Source organism: Sphaerodactylus townsendi, linkage group LG13 (assembly GCF_021028975.2).
Source record: "Sphaerodactylus townsendi isolate TG3544 linkage group LG13, MPM_Stown_v2.3, whole genome shotgun sequence".
NCBI classification, from domain to species: domain Eukaryota; kingdom Metazoa; phylum Chordata; class Lepidosauria; order Squamata; family Sphaerodactylidae; genus Sphaerodactylus; species Sphaerodactylus townsendi.
Window position 1 is genome coordinate 29,568,055 of NC_059437.1, and position 21,323 is coordinate 29,589,377.

At 40.6% G+C, this 21,323-nt stretch overlaps 1 protein-coding gene across 2 annotated transcripts; it reads right to left on the minus strand.

The window, feature by feature from the left end:
* Nucleotides 1–672: 672 nt before the first annotated feature.
* PHF6 (PHD finger protein 6) lies at nucleotides 673–20,897 on the minus strand. Of its 2 annotated transcripts, XM_048514472.1 has the most exons (12): nucleotides 20,674–20,897; nucleotides 12,548–12,589; nucleotides 11,930–12,114; nucleotides 11,248–11,349; nucleotides 9,367–9,500; nucleotides 9,122–9,165; nucleotides 6,324–6,481; nucleotides 6,042–6,185; nucleotides 5,589–5,693; nucleotides 4,945–5,078; nucleotides 2,673–2,805; nucleotides 673–2,363 (listed from the first exon to the last, which is right to left on the minus strand). In XM_048514472.1, the coding sequence occupies exons 3-11, from the start codon at nucleotides 12,065–12,067 to the stop codon at nucleotides 2,673–2,675; spliced, it is 1,092 nt and encodes a 363-aa protein (XP_048370429.1). In that variant the 5' UTR covers nucleotides 12,068–12,114; nucleotides 12,548–12,589; nucleotides 20,674–20,897; the 3' UTR covers nucleotides 673–2,363. The 2 variants fall into 2 exon arrangements, with proteins under 2 accessions (XP_048370429.1, XP_048370428.1); XM_048514471.1 differs by lacking the exon at nucleotides 12,548–12,589 and having other exon boundaries at nucleotides 673–2,805; nucleotides 20,674–20,896.
* Between the last annotated feature and the right edge of the window lie 426 nt (nucleotides 20,898–21,323).

Genomic DNA, 21,323 nt, shown 5'->3' on the forward strand with positions numbered 1-21,323 from the left:
CATGTTCTGTTTGGTAGTCAACGGCAAGGCAGAGGATCAAGTTGCTTTGTTGGCAAACTCAGCAGTGGCCAGTTACAATTAAAGTGACTGAACTGGCAGAGCTACTAGGTGCACACCTTTCAACAGCAAAAGGGAGGGAGGGTGAGATATTGCTAACTAGTACCTGTGTTCTAGAGATGGCAAATCAGCAAAAAAGGGATCACAGACAATCTTGTCTGCTTTCTCAGTTCAAATGAAACAGTTATACAGGCTGCTCAACTTGGTGGCTCAGAGCCCTGGGACCTTCAAAAAGTTTTTATAATAGGTTATTGAGGTTATCTCCAGGAAAGCCCATTATAGATCATAGAATTACCTCTGATCAAACCCCCTGCTGAAGCAATTGGCCATGCTGGCAGGGCTGATGGGAATTGTAGTCTATGAACATCTGAAGCACCACAGGTTGGCCACCCCGGTTTAAACATACTGGCCTTGGCTTATAAAATTATTTTGAATTTTGCTGACATTTTCCTTGTTTGCTTGGAACATGTTATAGCTTGCCCCAAACCTTCATAATAGTGACATGACTAGAATAAAAAACAAGAGATGTTTGTATTCTAAAACAATTACATGGCTTTAAAAAAACCCAAAAACAACTCATGCTTTTGAAAGAGCACTCACCCTGGTAAAAATCTATTTCAGTACAAGTTGCGCCTTTAATCTTGACCATTACAATACAAAATTTTAAAAAATTGGTCAGCAGCATAACAGCAGGAAACAGATTTATTTTTATACACATTTTTTCTGCTAAATCTGAACTCTTCCAGGAAATTTTCAAACCAAATGGATTGAATTCCAGCTTGAGAGTCTCTGAAGTTCTATTATACAACAATTGAGTCCCTTTAGACAATAATGAAATGCATTATACAAAAGGACAATAAAAGGTTAAAAATTAAAATCCCACAAAATTAAACAAGGCTTCAGAAACAGAATCGTATCATGAAAATCTGCAGTGTCCATTGCAAGTGAATGTCTGTCACTTTGCTGTCAAACTGCACTGTCATTTTTATTTGTTGCGTTGCCTTATATTTTCAAAAGATAATAAAATCTGAAGTGAGTTTTGCTAGCTTGCTAACTAGTATGACTTTTTGGTTGTATTTATAAAACAATATTTTTTTACTAGACCAATGGGAGAAACTACTAGAGTTAAGAAATACCATTATAACCAAGATGTTTGGCCTTGGCATAATATCAAGCTAATCAGATTCCAATAGAACACTCAGATTTTTAACAGTATTCAACTTGCTGATCTCCCAGGAAACCATAATCAAATACTAAAACATTCTCATATAGTGGTCACAAGACTCAAAATAAATACTGACCTCTGTTTGTAAAACCAAAAAGCAAAGAAAATCCAGAGTTATTCCGCATTTTTCTTACAGCATACAGGATCGATCTCTCTCTCTCTCTCTCTCTCTCTCTGTGTGTGTGTGTGTGTATGTGTATATATATTGAGGTATGATGTCCAATAAGGTGGCTAATTTCCATAGTGAGAGCTGAGCAGTAATTTTGAAATCTAAGAAGTGATGTGAAGGGGATGTTGTAGCTTCCAGACATGAACATTATCATTTTCAGTTGTAAAATGTGACAGGTTCTAGGTAAAGCAGGGACAAGGCCAAGGAGGATGACCAGGGTCAAAAGAATGAACTACAGCCCTTTGGCACGAGTACTGAAGCTCACAGTTTAGTCAACAGCTGTTCAAGAGATCTCCAGCCAGGAATGCTAGGCAGTAGAAACCATTATCCTAGTAAATGGTTCAAGCATACTTCTGAAGCTCCAGTTCTTTTCTTGACTGGGTCCTTCTGCCAAAAGGTGGGGGGGGGGGGAGCACCTTCCCTCCTAGCTCCTCTCTATGGTTTGTGTGCGAAGGTCAATGTGAAAATGCACACATTCACCAACTTGTTGCCATCAGAGGCAAGTCTACTTTGTAAATTAAACCCAAGACCTTTCCATGATACACAAATCCATCCACTGAATTCACATAGCCCAAATCTCTTATTCGGTCTAGAAAAGAAAATTTACTATTTCCACATCTGCCTCAGCTTTGACACTGTACATGTTACATATCAATTATATAGTATTTCAGGGTTGCTGTTTTTCTCCAGACACTGCAGACAACTAACTACATTATATTGACATGAAGAAACGCTGCCGCTTATTGATGGCTCACACACATGAACGTTTCAGGCAGTTCAAGGACATTTCCTAACAGTTGGGCAGGGTAAAAAAAGTTACCAACCCTTATCTGACCTTAAAGCATTTTTTTCTAAAAACATTAGCAGTTATGGATGTTTTATTCATTCCCAGTTTTACTCTGTCCCTTGAACCTGTTTAAAAATAAAAAGACGATGGGAAAAGAGTAAATGTTAAGATAGCAGAAAAATAAAAGAGGAAAGCATATTACCAGATTGGACATTACAGCTATGTTTATTGGCAGAAGCAAGGGCCTTTCTTTTACAAAGTCAGCTGAATTTGAGAAATAACCCCAGTTCTTGTGCAACAGGACTCCAGTTTTTATTAAAAAAACTAATTTATTGGCATTACGCTCAGTTTAAAATGTCTTACCACTCTTAACAACTAGGTCAGTGGTACAGCGGCATCTCAGGAAGAGGGCTGTCAGCTGAGAGCTTCCATACCTAGTTTCCATTGAGCTGCTGCTGCTGAGGAACTCCACTGTGGTCAGCTACAGACTTTTCACGACTTTTGCTTTCTCTCTCTTCATCCTCTTCATCTCTTTCATCATTCCCACTATGGTTTTTACAGTAAAGCCTAGAGAATGATGCAAAGCCATGCAATACACACACAAAAATCAAGTTACAGATCTGTTTATTTAATTTGTAACCCATAGGCTCAGAGTGGTTTCCAGTAGTTTTATTTAGCCAAGCAGCTGCCATTCAGCTGGCTTCTTTGTTCACTAGCTGGAGTGTCCCACATTTCCAGAAGCACAGAGCTGCTGGGTTACTCTTCTGTTCCAGCAGCCCCTGTAAGTCCCTAGGCTGCCATAATGCCTACTCAAGGGGAAGAGGAAAAGGGGAACAGGAGGTATCAGTGCTAAGTCACATGTGAGCTGTAAACTACCTTAGCCCTGATTTGACCCTCCCTTTCCTTTCAGTAGAATACATTTGTTTTCTTGTTCTTAGAGACAGTCCAACAGAATGGCTATGAGAAATTATAGGTCACCATTTCCTAGACTAATCCAGTGAATCTTTTGCATGGTTAAGTCGTATTCAGATTACACACAAATCCCAACCCCTTTAGGGCATCTAAACTAATTTACAACTTTGGCAGCAGCAAACATACAATTGGAAAAAAAAAATAGAACAAAGGAAATCTTCCCCACACCACCACTGCAATCGCCCAGAGAAACGTTTTGTTTAGTTACAGAAAAGGCTGTGGAAAGTATTCTTTATGCATTCAGAAGCATATAAGTTAGGAAAATGCTGGTTGGAAATATCTGGTAATAATTAAAGCTATTTAAAATACCATCTCTTCTTTATTAGGAAATGGTGCAAATAAAAGTAATAGACATTCACGACCTGCAAAAATCTGACTTTTGATTTTCTGCTTAAAATCGCTGCGGTTATGTATACATTAGTCTCTGTTTCTCTCCCTAGTACAGTTCTAAGTAATATGTTATCTGAATACTTATACAGTGCTCTTCAGTAGCTCTACCTTCTCTTCTGACTAAAATATTTTTTCTTTAAACAATAAATCACAACTATTAGCCAGTTTTTTAAACATACTCTAAAGGTCTTAACCCAGTTCACAGGCACTGCTACTGTAGCCTTCAGGAACATTAGACCTAGAGCAATTGAGGCAGCTTAAATCAGGACAGCTCTTTATTAGCAGACCAATTTTCAGGAAGAATTCTGCACCGAATTCCAGGATTTGGCCAATCCAAAGAAAGGCTGTGCAGAGACAATGAAAGTAACTTTCAAGGAGAGTATCTGTTTAAAGTAATTCCTGGTAACAAGCTGAAATGCTCATACAAGGAAAAGTAAGAAAGGAGTGGGTCTGAGGCTACAGCTGGCAGTAAAATCACCAAGGTCATCAATACTGACTTGGTAGAATTTGTAACCACAGTGATCAAAGAGTGCCCCTTGTGGCCACTATTAATAGCAGTCACAGAGAATATCTGTTGGATAAGTTGTGTAGGTGCCTGAAGAATGCACAGCTATCCTTGGGAACAGCACAATAAAGCGTAATATCTTGGTTTCTGTGCCTAAAAAAAGTTTACAAACCAAGAGTTCAAGTATCACTATGCCCATGAACTCACAAGCTGGACTTCTTTGTACTTTGCTGTTTAATTAAAAAAAAATAGCAGCTCAAATGGCAAAACCCTAATGCAGATGGCAATGGAAATCCAGTTCAAAAAGACCAGGAGAGAAGAAATTAGTGGTTGCCATGCTTCCAGATGTCATCAGTGTGGCATATGAAAGGATTGCAACAGCCACAGCATGCTTCCAAGAGCTGCACTGATGGCATTTGGAAGCCAGGATGGTGACTCCTAGGTTCCCATCTGTAATGTGGGAGTGACAGTGTCCCACTTTACAAGGTTAATGACAGGATTGCAAAGAACATCTAGATATTCTATAAAACTGTAAGCCATCATCTGCCACTTAAATGAACAGCTTGTGGAAACAAAGTAGGTCTGTATACACACACCAACTTTGTCACTGCCCACTTAATTTAAAAAAGCACCCATCATAATCCTGATGGATCTTGTGTCAAGCCTACACTAGTGAAGAGGTCTATAGATTTCAAGGGAATTTACTGACACTTTTATACCATCTCAAGTAAAAGGCGCTGAATACAAGTTCTTTCTCATTTGCAGAGCCCGTTGCTCCATCAGCTTCCAGCAATATCTGTTAGTCCTTGGTCAAAGACAAAAACAAACAGGGTGCTTACTTGTAAATTCCTCGAGACATGTTCTCTATGTATTTTGCTTTGTCTTGCACTCCACAATGGTAATGGTAAGTCTTGATACAAGCTTTGATTTCACATCCAATAGTTGCGCCAGACTGACTACACAGTGTGCACTTCTGTTATGGGGAAAGGACAATGTTAACTGGGCCATTAATCCATCTTTTGTCACGTCACAGTTCTCATAATTTCCAGGTTTCTTCAACTTATGCTCTTAGAGAAGTTTCAGCAAGATACAAGCAACTTGCCTGTATGAGGGCAATGTGAGGCTCATTCCGCACATGCAGAATAATGTACTTTCAAACTGCTTTCAGTGCTCTTTGAAGCTGTGCGGAATAGCAAAATCCACTTGCAAACAGTTGTGAAAGTGGTTTGAAAACGCATTATTTTGTGTGTGCGGAAGGGGCCTAAGATAAGGGCATCAACCAGCTGAATGTATCCACCAAACCACATACCCCAGATACAGGACAGAACATTTTATCAGCATGCTCACAAAGCAAGGATCCCCAGAGTTCCTCGGGCAGGGAAATGATGCTATGATAAACAATTTTGAAGCAATTTAAATTTGTGCAGGCATAGCCAGAAGCCAATATTCACATGCAGCTCAGAGTGAAACCATAAGAACGTACCATTCGCTTCCCTCGTTTGATTTCTTGAAGCACAGTTTTAATATCAAAGTCACCAAACTCCGCCCTTGATGTTGTTGTCAGTTGTACAGTGCCAGAAGAAAACAACTAAAAAGAGATGCAGAGGTAGCATTAGAAATGCAGTGACTCAGGTCGCGTGCAACTTCAAAGCCTCAAGTGGGTGGGTCTGTTCTGAGATTCCACTCAGGGCAGCCAAGAAACCTGGGGAGTGAACTGGTTGCCTGTCCTTCACTGCACTATCACCACCTGTCTCAAAAGGACAAATAGTGACAAGCGAGGTCCTGAGCAAATGGTAGTTGCATAAGGTATAGTGGACCTTTCAGACAGACACAGAGCTTTGGCCCAGGACACTGGAGAATCTTCTGCTCACAGCTGAAAGTCTGCTTATTGAGAACATGACTTTGCCAGAGAGTTAGGAGAATGCTGCTTGCTCACCATGCACTTATAATGCGCAGCTGCCTTTTTGGCATTGAATATATGAAGCTTCCCTCTAGCTTCATTTTCTTCTTCACCTGCATGACAGAATCCACATTTAGGTTTTGTATCACTGGGACTGCTTCTGTGGGGTGATCTGTCTCTCTGAAAGAAAAACACTTTTCTAAAATAGTACGCCAGGACAACATATATGGTTTCAACAGAATACAGCTAAACAATCTCACATTCAAGTTGAAAAGAAACCGACGTTCGTGCAATAGTTTAAGCATACAAATTGCTTACGTAAGAGCTGCTTTCTACATCGTCTGTGCCATGCGAAGATGTTGATCGAGTGTCTTCTGACTGTCCTTTCAGACTCATTTTTCTGGGCCTTCCTTTGCGCCCCCTCTTTTTGGGAGGTGATGGTTCCAATTCATGTTCATTAAGACTTTCACCTAAATCTGTTTGAAACAAGATAAAAGGAACTTCATAAGCTACAATGGTTTTACAAAATGTCCTGTAGAGTACAAAGATACGCAGAGCCTAAATAGATGAAGGTATATAAATTCAAAAAAATATAAGTTCGAAAAATAAATAAAAATAAATAAATAAATAAAAGGTGAGCAGACTAAAAATGGGGGCAAACAAGTTGCTGGGCTCCTCATAATGGCACCACAATTCTTTACAAGCTCAAGATTTGGGTTGTAAACCCAGAAGTTCTTTCCCTTCCTTAATACATTAATATTAAGCCAAAAAAAGGATTTCAAACCCTTACCAAAAACAACAACAAAATCACCATAAAACTAATGAACCAGCAATATGAGAAGTCACTTAGTATCTATATGAAAACAGTACTGTCAGTACATTTCTTTAAAAATCCCACTAAAACCATTTATTTGAAAGCTAGCAGCAACTGATACAAACTAATTAAAAGGTATCTCAGGAAAGAGGCAAAAGCAAGTTCATCTAAAAGACTAGGAAAGATGAAATTTTTTTGATTTTGCATATATATTATATTAGCTCCCACCTGGTTTATGGGCCTGATGCCCTCTTAACTCTGAAAGCCTTGAACAGATTAGAAACCTGCTACTGTATGGCATCAACCATACCAAAGACCATCTTGAAACAACTGTTGAGTGCTTCGCCATCTTTGGAGAGGATGCCATGTGTGGTTACCAAGACAGGGTTTTTACAACAGTAGAACAGAGACTGCAGAATTCCCTTCTAAGAGGAACTGGATCAGCCATACTCTGGCACTCTAAAAGTGGGTGAAGATATTACTGCCGCAGATGTTCTTCCACACTAATAATCATTACATTCATAAACCAGTTATCAACCACAAATCTGCTGTTAGTTTATTTTGGTAGTTCACTACTGCTCTGCTATATCTCGCATTTTAGTTTTGATGCTTTATTAGATTGTATTTTAATTGCACTTTGTTCAAAAGGAGAGAGGGGGGAATACGGATATTTTAGATTAATAAATAAATTTCTGAAATCCAAAAGTGTTCTCCTGGATATAACTGACTTAAAACTGGCCACATTTCAGCAGGAAGTTTCAAAGAAAAACTCCAGTGTGAAGTTGCCAAGTTGGAATTTCTAGGTATACTAGCTACCCAAGTCTAGTGACTACAATGCTTCCAAAAGATCTGTTTTTGATGAGTCAGAAGTTCCAGATCCACAGGGAGGGTACATTGTCACGTGGTACAGTATCTTGACCATACTGCAGCATAAACCAGACTACATAGCAAGCAACCACCTATATATTTTCATTCCAACCCTCTTCTTTTCGGTTAACAATCTGTCCCCAAAGCCTTATGAAGAGAACAGCCAGACAACAGCTTTGAAAACCATGAAAAATGCATGTATATATTTTTGCAAATCTTCACCAGGAAATGAAGGTGAGCCTCAAACATCTGTACAGCAATCACTGAGAAGATACCTCTGCATACCTGGATAGTATTATTTAGTGCAAAAAAGGCTTATGTCAGAGTGACAACTTTCAGGGGGCAGCTGTGTTGGTCTGCAGCAGCCAAAGCAAGAAAACATTGTGGTACTTCAGAGATTACCAAGTTTGGTGCTGCAGAAGCTTTTACACATCAGAACCCACTTTGTTAATCATGAAAAGGGAACACATACACAGATGACAATGAGAAGAAAATTATTACAAATGAGAACAGAAGGCGCTGCAATCCAAAGGAGATGTGTTGCATTACCATGAAAGAGACAAATGAAAAGCCTAAAAGGCATGTTACCCCACCAAAGAGGGTACAACTGGTGATAAACCGCTGATGCAGCGCACCTCCCCTTTGGGGATCTCCCCTCTCTGATGGTCCTCATAACATCTGAGGGACCTACCACTCCCCTCTCGGGAGGGTTTTAGCTGCCGGACACGAGGCATTATATACTGTAACGCTGTGTTTAAATGGAGGTTTTAACTATTTAATCCTTTAGAGCCATACATATGTTATTATAGTTGTATTTGTTATGTTTTAAACTGTGCTCTACTTCGATTTATATGTTGTGTACCGCCCAGAGCCCTTCAGGGGAGGGTGGTATATAAAACTGATAAATAAATAAAGGTCAATGAACTAGCCAGCCTCCACCACAACCGTGTCTAACAGTCAAATGCATGTATTAATTCCAATTCAGCAGCTTCATACTAGAGTATCACTTTGGTTGCTGAAGCTTTATGATTTTGTCCTCATTCACATCTATTTCATATTTCAGGATAACCTGCGTCTCCTAGTCAAACGCACTACCTATGGCCTCAGAACACTTAAACCAATGCTTCTTCACTTCTGAACCCAAATGCTATTTCTCCTCTTGAAAGACACTGACTCATGCATCCTGTTTAGTCAATTTTAGAGTATGCAGCACACATTATTCACACATTTACTTCATAGAGCACCAATATAAATTTGGATTGCTGCATCTTCTAACCACCCTTTGTAATGGCATTGTGCCCATTCTTGTTTTTGAGCATGCCATGTTACTAAACTGTGTGGTTCCCCAATTTTCCGACACCATTCTACTCAACTTTCCTTCAACTGAATATATGCAGTACAGCTGTTTAAAACAATATATGTTGAATAATTTTACCTTCTGAGTTGTGGGCCGGTTTCTTATGTTTTCGACACAATATCCTGGGGGTAGAACATTGGAATAAGTTAAAGTCCACCAAACTATAGAATCATTTAAATATATTCAAGTGCATTTATGCTAGGTGGCTATTTTGGTACACCAGCAACAACTAAATGGGACAGCATTAGCACAGAAAGCAAACTATCATTCAAACCTAACTATCATTAAACAACAACAAAAGGAAAAACGCAAACAATAATTACATGTAAATGCCTTGAGAAGGTTTCTCTCGAATCTGAGCTTTATCATGCAATGCACAGTAGTAGTGGTAGGTCTTGTGGCAGGTTTTTACATCACAACCAATGGTTGCCCCGGGACGATGGCACAACGAACACATCTGAAAGAGAGGGACAGTCTCATTAGCACCAGTGTTAGTACTTTTGGTCTCACTGACAAAGACAATTGAAATCTCAGAGAGAAAGATGGCTGCTTGATATAACTGCTTCTTCTGTACTGCATTTTTCAAATTCAAAAGTCATGCAGATTAAATCATGCAGATTAAAGGCAGCAGAAACAGTTACTTAACCCCAGAAAAATTGTGTGTTCTACAGTGACTGCTTCTGAGTAGCTCCACTCAGTCAGAAACTGCATTCCTGTTTATTTTACATTCTATTTGCTTGTGTCTGACAAATAGGACCAAGGGGTAAGGACATAGCTGTGAATCTACAATTTTTACTGAAGTTCAGTTTTGAATCCAACAGGGATTTTCATGCAAGCCGTCACTTCTCAGCCCAGAAATCTCAGATCAACAAATATGGAGATATAATTGAGCTATCTTTACAGGCTACTTCTCAGGATTATCAAGCACTTTGGATTCATGTGAAAAGCAGTATATAAGTACTCAGCTGCAGCAGCAACTAGTGGCATTGTCAGAATTTGGTTTCTGACCTGGATGACCCAGGCTGGCCTGAACTCAACAGATGTCTGAAGCTATGCAGGGCTGACGCTAGTTAGAATTTGGATGGGAGACCACCAAGGAACACCAGGGTTGTTGTGCAAGGAAGGCAATGACAAACTACTTCAGTTAGTCTCTCGCTTTAAAAAACCTACTGGGTTGTCATAAGTGAGCTATATTTTGACAGCACTTTATACACATTAAATCACTTGGAAAGAGGCAGCACGATCATCTTCTAGATCAGCAATCTGATTTAAAAGCATCAAATTACACCCTGCTCCAACATGTGACTTCACATTCCTGAAAACTAGCTCCAGACCTTTCAACCAAAACAAACATTTTGGAGATATTAATAAGATCAGTTTAGCATGTCTGGGGACAAACTGTAGCTCTGTGTACAGGACATATTTTGCACCTAGAAGAACCAGGAATCAATTCCCAGTGTCTCCAGCTTAAAAGGATCTCAGGTAACAGGTCTAGAGAAGACCTTGGAGAGATGCTGCTAGCCAGAATCGGCTGAATGGACCAACAAGCTGACTAGGAATAAGATAGACTCATCTGTTCAAACCTGTCATTTATATTATTTGCACAAATCCCAAGGAAATGAATCAGAATTGCACATGTATCACTCAGTTAACTGACTATCAGAAATGTACCTTTAAGAGAAACAAACCTATAGTTCAGCATAACTGCAAAGGGAATCCAAGATTCTTAACATAATCTGATTTTGCTTGAGGAAATGTATCAGGTTGCAGAACACCAAACTTTTTATGCTTCAAGAAACTTCAACATGAAAGTTATTTGATAATGCAGCCTATCCTGTTATTGAAGACAGCTAATGAATTGCAAGAACAGCATTAAAGGGATTACACTTTTTCTCTTCTCAATTTGCTTCTGGGCTTTGTCTTGGTTCTGTTGCCAAACAATAGCTCTCTATCCATTAGCCTTGCTAGTCAATGATAAATAGGTAAAATGTTCAATTAAGTTAGAAGGGATCTTTCGGTGCCAAACGTGAAATCTTTGGAGTGCGGCAAAATGACTATGGCTCAGGCATAGCCTTAACACCACACCACCACAACACCACACCAGTGCCACCAGTGTGCAGGGGCACAAAGTTTCTGAATACTCTAAGAAATTTCATTTTTAAGTGAAATTATCTCATTGTTTTGCTCCAAAAACAATAACTTACCAGCTTGGTACCTCTCTTCATTTCTTTTTGCACATCTTCAATGGAAAAGCCTCCAAGACTCTCGTTATCAGAGTGTGAAGATACCAAGGCAGATGAGAACAGCTGAAACACACACACAACAGTATAATGAAACTTCAACATTTATTCAAATAAGGAAAATCCAAACTTCCACATTTGACAATTTCTTCAAACAAAAAACACCACTAACTGAAATGCTGGCAGAGCATCTCATGATCCACTTCTGATTATAAGGTGCAGCCTTACCCTATGCCTGTTTATTCAAAAGCAAGTGCAGTGAGTTCAAGGGGGCTTACTCTCAAGTCAGTCCTAAGACTGTATCAATTGGGCAAAAGCACATGTCATCTCAGCAAGCGCAGGCTCTCAAATCAGAAGCAGGTGATATTTGCGCAGGAAAATGTCATTGGCTGAGATAGGGAATGCTTAACCCCCCTCCCTCCACATCTACTGAGCCTCTGCAAGAAATCCTGTCTATCCACAACTGTTTCCCCCCAGCTGGGCTACTTCAAGTCTTGAAATTCGGCTTAGGAAAAAAAACAGACAGGTGATGAACCGACAGGAAGAATCAGCACCACTTCTCCCCTACAAATACTCTCCATCGCCATGATGTCAACCCACTCTGAAAGCCCCCACAATTGCTTCCAGTCTCCTTCAGGGCACTTACCATGCATTTGTGGTGTGCTGCCACCTTCTGGTTTTCAGACATCAGTAGCTGCCCACATTCATTATCTTTATTAGATCTACAGAAGCCACACTTGCGCTGTCTCCCAGGCCCCTTTTTCTGTCCAACTGAGCCTGACATGATTTTTTTTAATCGCCTGAAGAATACCACTGCAATCTTTATGGCTGCTGCAGAGAACAAAAAGGGTACAAGTAGCAGTGTTGGTCTCTTTCAACTTCTATGGCTGTTTAGCATTTCTTTGATAAAGAAGCTTCAAGATTCACAGTGCCCCAGGGTAGAGTATGGTGCGTGAGTATAATCTTATAAATAAATCTGCATACCGCCAAAGCTCTAGCTCTCCAAGGAAAAAAGACCAAAAAACTTAGTACCCAAAAAAGTGTTGGGATTTTTTAAAAAAGCAGACAAGAAGAAGAGGCATATTGCCAGCTGGGCTCTGGGGGAAAACAAAGTATAACATTATCTTACACTCCACTTTCACTATTAATTTATTTGAAGATACTGAGTAGCAGCATATGTAACTGAGATATAAAGATAAAAACTACAATTATGTATATTTCTTCCAGCAATCACAAATTACTAAGATTTAGAATCAAGACATACCAAATAGCAAATTCTTGATTAGTGACTTCTTCCACGGGATATCTGTGCAATACAAAACAGCAATGTTTGAACTTGTAGTTCGTCTGATAAGTATAAATGTCACTACACATCTAGAGATCCCCTGGCTTTTTCTCAAAAGGGCTGTGAACAGGATCATGGCCTCCAGGTGACCAGCATGGCTTCCAGGGAGGTAAAGTCACAAATGCAATCATACTAGCACGGCTTCACTCTGGAACAGGACAGCACTATGACAGCTTCCGGAACAACTCTTTCAAATAGGGTTTTCAACACTCCCTTGGTAAATGTCAGATATTTCATGGGACAATGTGATGCTCTAGGCTGCCTCTCCCATGTACAAAAGCATGACCAAAATTGCAAGATAATATGTCAATGCAACACATTTCAGAAATCAGTGTGGAACACTACAAATTCTAGTTCACCTAATATTTATCAGCTTGTAACAGAGATTCTGTTAAGTGTGGGAGGTAAAGATTTCTAACAAAATTAAATGCTGAAAGATTTTCACCATGCAACATTTATGGCTGACATTAATTCATATCACTAACATAACAGTTTGAACTGAATGTATGTCAATAAGAATTAAGACTGAGAAAAGCATTTGGATAATAGCCACATTTATTGTCAAAATATTAACACGGAGAAGTAAGGAAGTGTTTGAAGGTGGTGGTAGGATGACAATCAGATTGTTTCAGAGAAGAACATTCCACACCTAAGTCAGAATCACAACTTGAAAAGAATAATGTAAAATTATTTTTGCCCATGGTGCTTACAGCCTCTGGGCTATAACAAATGTTCCATTCCATTCCTACAAGTTTCTATCACACCTAGTATGACTGAGAAACAGACACAGAACAGGGCTGTACAAGGAAAGCAGCAGATTTGATACTCAACAGCTGGAGCTCCCAGATGTCCAATGCCAGGAATGAATCCCTTTCTTTCACCTTAAGAAAGGAATCATCGTCACTTTAACCCTTTTGAGAAAGCTGAAGGGTTGCAGCTGGGACGTAGTTTAACTCAAACTGAAACATGCCCATCACCTCAACAGTGGGAGGCCTAGTTCTTTCTGACAAAGATCTGTTAAGGGGCTGCAACTTATAAGGCCTGTCTCAGCACACAACCACATGAAAATGCAAATGTACAGACTATAATACCTTTTTTTAGCTTATGAAAAAAGTCAGCAGTTAGATTTACTTCCTGAAAGGTTAGCACAAATAGAAATGATTTACTCTGAAAAGAAAAAGAGCTACAATTATTTTAAATGTCTACTCTAGCCTCCAACTTGAAATATACTGAGACAAACTACAAAAACCTGAAAATACATACTAATTTGAACTATTTTAATACATTTGAAGTTTTGTGTCACTTCAAAAAGCTTATCAAAAGCTTTTCCCAGAAACCCTACCTGCAGCAATACAATAATAGCAGTGACAAGCTTTACTCAGATATGTAGAAATGCATGTCATGGATGAAACACAAACTCAGAATTCCAACTTTTCCCATGAAGCACTACTCAGGAAATCATTTATATTAAACAGGATCAGGGCCTTAAGCAATGTTAATTTATTTTAAGGGATTTAATTTGAACAGATTTTATAACTGCCCCAAAATTTTAAGCAGAGTAAGCAGGTGTTAAACACAAAAAATAACACCATACAATCATAATTTACTGTTTATTACCCAAATCATGATACATTCTTGGTACAAACAAGCAAAAATATTTGACTGTTTCTCCCATTAATGCATGTTGAAGCTTAAGCTCTCTTTGCGGCCTAGCTCCACTTTACTAAATGGCTGCTTTCTAAAATGGGGCAGGGGGAGAGGCTGGCTCTGAAAGTTTAGCCAGCAGACTCTATTCAGCACTGAAGGAGGGAAAGTAACAATGATGTCACTGAAGCCCAGGGAAAGGAGGGAAATTCAAGGACTTGTCTCGCTCCAGTTCGCTGCTGAAGTCAAGTCTTAACATGTAATTTCGTTTTTGCTTCAAAGCTCCCCCCCAAAGATGCCAAAAACCTGAGCAGGTTTAATTTCAAACTCCAAATTATTCAGGCTGTTAAGCACAAAATGTTTGAATGTTTCTTTAATTTGTAAGAGGCCTTCAGACTACAAAGCAGTTCAGTAGCAAAACACACAAATTCTTCATTCAACAAATAGAGATGCATTTGAATAGAATGAATAGAATAGAATGAATAGAATCTTTATTGGCCAAGTGTGATTGGACACACAAGGAATTTGTCTCCGGTGCATATGCTCTCAGTGTACATAAAAGAAAAATACATTTGTCAAGAATCATAAGGTACAGCACTTAATCATAAGGTACAGCACTTAATGATTGTCATATAGGTCTAGTAAGCAATCAGGAAACAATCAGTAGTAATGAAAACATAAAATGTAAAATCATAAAATAAAATAAAATAAAATGTCAGCACAGGCTATAGTCATACAGTCATAAGTGGGAGGAGATGGGTAATAGGAATGATGAAAAAAGTAGTGCAGTAATTATATAATAAGTATATAATAAATAGTTTAACATTATCGAGGGAATTGTTTGTTTAGACTCAAAAAGAATTTAGACTCAAAAAGAAAAAAAATACACAAACTCATCTTATTTTGAAAACGTCTGAAATCTGCAAGGTATTTTCAAAATAAGCAACAAAAACAAATTGGAGCCAGCAAAATCCTTGATAGACTCTCATGTTAAACATTCTGAAGCATTTATGAAATAAGCTGGCTTCAGTGATACACCCTAACACTATTTTATCTGGTCATCCTTCAGCTTAACAAAATACCACAGAGACAATGAAGCCAAAATCAAATGCTTGAAAACCCCGCTGGCTTTAATGGAGTAGTTAAACCAGTGCTTAAATGCTTTCCTTAGGACCATTTCTCACAAATCTCAGATCGGCTGTTGGGATCATGTCTCAAAACTCACGTTCTCCCTCTTCCCACTCTAATTTCATGTCTAATTTCTTAGTTTCCAAAAACTATGGTTTGCTTTTCAAATTAGAAATAAAAAGCACAGTTTGACATGTGAATCTAATTTTGGCTTAGAGAAAAGCTCAAACTTTTGAAAATCATAATCTGCCCAATTCAGACAGAAAACTATGGGTTGCATGAACTCTGGAGCAAGGGAGGGAAAGCTCTGCAAAAGATGGGGTGGGGGGGTTGTATTGACACCATGAGGCACAGCCTCCAAATAACCCTGCAGAGCAAGTGATAAGTTGTAGTATACAGTAGTCTAAGCTCCACTCACAACCTGAGTTCAATCCTGACAGAAATTGGTTTCAAGTAATCAAATGAAGGTTGATTCTACCTTCCAGCCTTCTGAGGTTGGTAAAACGAGTACCCAGCTTGCTGGGAGTAAAGTGTAGATAACTGGGGAAGGCAATGGCGAAAATAAAGTCTGCCTAATAAGCATAGTGATGTGATGTCACCCCTGGGTCAGTAATGACCCAGTACTTTTACCTAGTTCAACTATTCTGTCTGAACCAGGCCAAGTTCCCAGACAAATGTTTGTACACTACATGTGCTTGCAGCATGCACTTTCACACATTTTTATCTATTCTCCCAAGTGAAGAACCTCTTAAATAACTTACATTATGCATACCCTGTGTACTAACAGCTGAGGCAGCACATCAAAAGTCATAATACCCCTCTGGTATGGAAAGCAAAGTGGTGCCTGTACTTTTCCCATCCATGCTCCAATAACTGCCACTGATTCCTACTGTTGTCCTGGCACAGGTCAAAGTACAGCCTTTAAACCAATGCTGTCCTAACAATCCAAACATATATTCTCTTTCTACTGGTTCCATTGCTAGTTCAAAGAAAACCAACACAGCACATCATACATAGGCATTCACATCCATTTCTTAAGGGCCTTGAATTCTGGCATGAGTTAAGCCTGAAGAAATATTATTAGAGTATGAAGCAGCAGGTTTCAAACATTGTGCCTTTGTCAAACTGAAATGTTTTTTACCCAGAGCTACAGGGAGTCATATGGCAAGAGTTCTACCTCCAAGCACTTTAGGAAATGGACCAAAAAACCCCCCAAACAGCTAAAAATATAACTTACAAGGGACTTTTTGAATTGAACACAAGAAGTAACTGTGGCATTCAGAAAGAGTATACTCTAAATTGCCATCACAAGCAGAGTTAAACTGTTTTAAGTACATTGATTTCAATGGACTCAGAATAATGCAGTTCTGTTGAGGATTGCACTTGCAGCAACTTAAAACACTAAAGGCCCTGAATCGTATCACTGGACTGTTCTGGAACCTTGTTTAACTTTTCTGCATCAGTTTGGACTCTGATTTGGCTCTCTTTGGCTGCCTATGTCAAGGTTATCTATCCCCTTGAACAAGGTCTCCCCACTTCAATGGGGAGGTTTCTTAGAGCTAAGGCAAGAGCCAGATATGAACAAAATCCTGAAGGCTTAATTAAGGCACAAACTAGAAGTGTTATACTGTTCTTAGTAGGATTATCCCTCAGAAACATACAGCCTTAATGTTGGCCGTATGTGCATAGACCAAAAGGCACTGATCAAATGTCCCTGCATAGAGCAAATTTCAATAGATCAATATCCCTGCATAGAGCAAATTTCAATAGATCAATATGGAGGTGACTGTGGCATGAATTACTGTGGCCACATCTGACTGAGACAGATGGGGGAGGGGTCACCTGACGAGCCAAACAAAGATAGAAAAACACAGATCTCCTTACTACAGATATCTGTTTGTCCTGAGAAAGTAAGTCATACACCCAATCTCTTCACAGATCCCACCAGTGACAGTTGGACCCCATAAAGAACTGGGAGCAGTAACCACTGTATTAACTCAGTCTTCTCCAGTCACATTACTTCCATTTGTGTTATGGATTCAGCTACATCATCTAGCCACAGCTACATCATCTCACCTGTGCCCCCCAGGCACTGGCTCAAGAGCAAGAGAGCTGTCTCTGGTGGCACATCCAGCAGGAGGAAGGGTTGAGTATCATCAGCATGTTGATGGCACCAAACCCCAAACCTTCTGACAGCTCCCTCAGAGGTTGTGTATGTGTGTTGAACCAAGCGGTCAACTGTGTCAATCGCTGCAGTTAGATCTAATAAAATCAGCAGTGTGTAACACCTGGATCCAATTGAAGCAGGAAGCTGTCCACCAGGCAATAAATGCTATCTAAATCCTGAAACCAGTTCTGAAGCCAGACTGGAAAGGGTCAAGCACAGAGCCCTCATCCAGGAATCCATTGCTTGCTCAATTACCTTTCTCAATAATGGGAAATCTTATACAGTGGTAATTCGCAATGTCCTTTTTATCTAAGGAAGGCTTTTTCAATAAAGACTTAACTATTGCCTTCTTCAAGGAACTAGGGATGCAGTCCTGACACAGAGAGAAAAATTAACAATCTCCCTCCAGAGGCATCTTACCACATCATAACTGGATTTAACCAGCCATGAGTACAGATCGAAGGAGAAAGTTGCTGGCTTTATAGTACCCAGGACCCTGTCAACATCCAATAAAGAGAGCAGGCAGAAGTGGTCCAAAAATGAACCACACAGAGCCTTTGGAGCCTCCATCATGCTATTTGCATTAAACCTAGTGGCGAGGTCCTGTCAGAGCTCTGACACTACACTTGCAAAAAATGTTAGTAAATACATCACAGCTAAATACCTCACTTTGGGACTCATCTTTAAAGAGGTCAACTGGCAAATTATCCTAAATAATTGCGCTAGAAGCAAACTAGCGGACCCAAAGCAGGCAGAAAAGTAAGATTTCTTCACCCTCTTCATTGACACTTCCTAAGATTCTACAGCGTGTTCTCTAGCCTCATTCTGTGTTCATCACCTGATTCACCCTAGCTGTCTGGGAAGTCTCTTTGACTCTCTTAAGTTCTTTGGTGAGGAGCAAAAGGGTACCGAGGGTGCAAAGGGCAGTAGGGAGCAATCTTATCTATGACCTGCCAAAGGCCCTTATTCCAGGCCTTGGTAAGTTCACCGAGGGAACTTCCAACAGACCCTGAAAAATCCTGTAGAGCATTCTGGAAACCAACAAGATTTGAAAGTCTCTGCAAGCAAGCAAAAGTAGGCTCTTTGTTCTCATGGAGGGGAGTAATGAAACTCAACCTGATCTTTAACAGGAAATGATCTATCCATGGCACTGGTTCAGATACAGCTAAGTTATCCAGATCTACACTTGCATAAAAAATCAAATCCAGCATCTGGAGAGCTGAGAGTCCCAATGCTGCCATGGATGACATCACATCCAGGGAAGCACCAGACAAGGCAGTGTCTGCATGCATGTTAAAATTCCCCAGAACTACCAGCTGTGGGAAACACAACATCCAGTCAGAGACTACCTCCATGAGAATTGGCAGGTGTCTGCCGCTGAGCTAGGTAGACAATATACCAGCAGAATAGCCACCTCTTCCTCAGCCCTTCACACTAGGCCTTCACATTTTTTGTTGGTGATTTGAGCCACAGGGATCCTCTAAAAGGAGAATTGAAACCCCTCCCCAGACTCCTGTTTCAGATTGTGATGAGGGACCCAGTCATCTGCCGGGGGAGGGGGGCAGCTGAAGTGAGAGGAACCATCTCATCAGGTCCCACCCAGGTCAGGCAAGCCAGATCAAAGTTGCTCTGTTGAAAACACCAGAAGGACTGAAGTCTTACTCCTTATTGATCTGGCATTGCCCAACTTCAAGGATGAAGAAGAGGGTATCTCACCATCATTTCCAAGGATGGAATGGAGATCAGAAGCGTTCCAAGCATTTTCATACTGCTGAGCCCTTCTTTGGACTTCATGCCTCCCACTATACCTCCTAACTTCACATATTACTGAGAATGCTGAGATCATGAGGACACATTTAATAAGAAGAAAGGGCAAACCACAATACCAAGATGGTCAAAATAACACCTTCAATCCAGCACTACAAATCCTACTGTAGAGATAATGTACTGTAGAGATAATGGAAAAATTACAAATCAGATCAAAAAACAGTAAGCATTCAATGGGGGTTTTTAAGGTTGTTTTCCACCAGAAAACAACTCAGAAACAATGCAAAAATTGGGCAGAAAGACTATCCACCTAATCACACAAATCTACCTACCTTCCTAGAGACCAGAACCAATTAAACAATAGAGATGTATCCTCCAACGGGCACATTATGGAGAAGTTCACTCCAAAAATTGTCTCCACTACAGGGCCCCTAACAAGGGCTCTATTCTGGTAAGAATGACCACAGTGTGTGTCTGTGGCACGGCTGCAGGTTGCTAGGAGGTCTTAAGAAGGGTCCCTGTTTCCAGGGATGGTCCTTTTGCTCTAGGGACTGTCTTTCCAGTTCCAGAACACCTCCACTACTCACCGGGCCATCATTCCACTCTGGTGGCTGTCTTCCAGGCCCAGGACAGTTTATGTGGTTCGTGGGCCACCACACCCATCTGGGAGTTGTTATTCCAATTGAAGAATATTTTTGCTACTCCCAGGGTCCACCACTCCACTTTTGGGGATGTAATTACAGTCCCAGGGCAGTTTATCCAGTTCCATAGACCATCATTCCCCTTTGGGGTCTTTCCAGCCCCAAGATACTTCTATTTCTAGGGGCCATCATTCCACTGGGGGGATAACATTCCAGTTCCAGAATGTTTTTACCATTTGCTCTCCCAGGGGCTCTCATTCCACTCTGAAAACTGCCATTCCAATCTCCAAACAGGGTAGCTCGGCCCAGAGACCACCATTCTAAACCTATTCTGCATTTTTATTCAAACTTTTGTGTGCTATACTCCATTTCAATGGACTCCATTCAAGACAATTGGCATCCCTAGCTCCCATTATGTTTATCATCTCCCATTGTTGCCCACAGGCAATCCTGTCATTCATTTTAACATAACCCCTTTTCCAACCTCTCCCCCGGGTGGCACCCGGACACAATCACCCCCGTTCTCTCCCCTCCCAACGATTAGCATCCAACACCCGCCCTGGGGTTTAGGAACACCAATCCCTCTCCCCAGTGATCTGTCTCAAAGGACTGCAGTCCAACGAGGGGGAAACAGAAGGAAAGGATCCGTTTCTATAGCAACCAGATGGAGGGTGACGACAGCTGAGCGGCAGACTCACCGGGCCAGATGGGAGAGAAAGAGAAGGAAGGCAGCCCCTGCGACGGGAACGGGAGCCGCCGCTACTGCCGCCCGTCTCAAAGGCACTCGCTCGCTGGGACCATCCCTTTCATTCGGAGGGGCAAGGAGGGACGCAGCGCCGTGATCTTACGTCTGTGCGTAACGTACGGAGGCCGCCGCGCAACCGGCGTCTTACGTCACAAAATCGCCCGCTCTCCGCCCGGCGGTAAGGAGGCAAAACCTGCTTGCTACGAGCACGCATGCGCAGCTCGGAAACAACATGGCGTTTGGAAAGAGATTCATAATGATGGTGGGGAGGAAAAAAAGTACTTCCATCTGCGCGTGCGCAACAGAGTCCAGCGAGTATGGAGTGTCACGCATGCGCTTGTATTCTTCCCAACGAAGCGGTGTGGGATTTATGCGCAAGTACAGCGAAGTTGAAAAATCAGGCGGAGAGGGTAAAAAGACCCCAGTGGTTGGTTTGAAATAACTGGAGCATGCGCAGAGAGTTTGGCTTAACAGTTTATGGGGGGTTCCACGTGTTTTATTTCTTCCAAACTGCATTTAAACCGTTTTATTTTTAGAAAATAAGATTATTTTACCGTTGCACAAACTTTTAAAATACAGTTAACTGAAAAATAAGACTGCTGT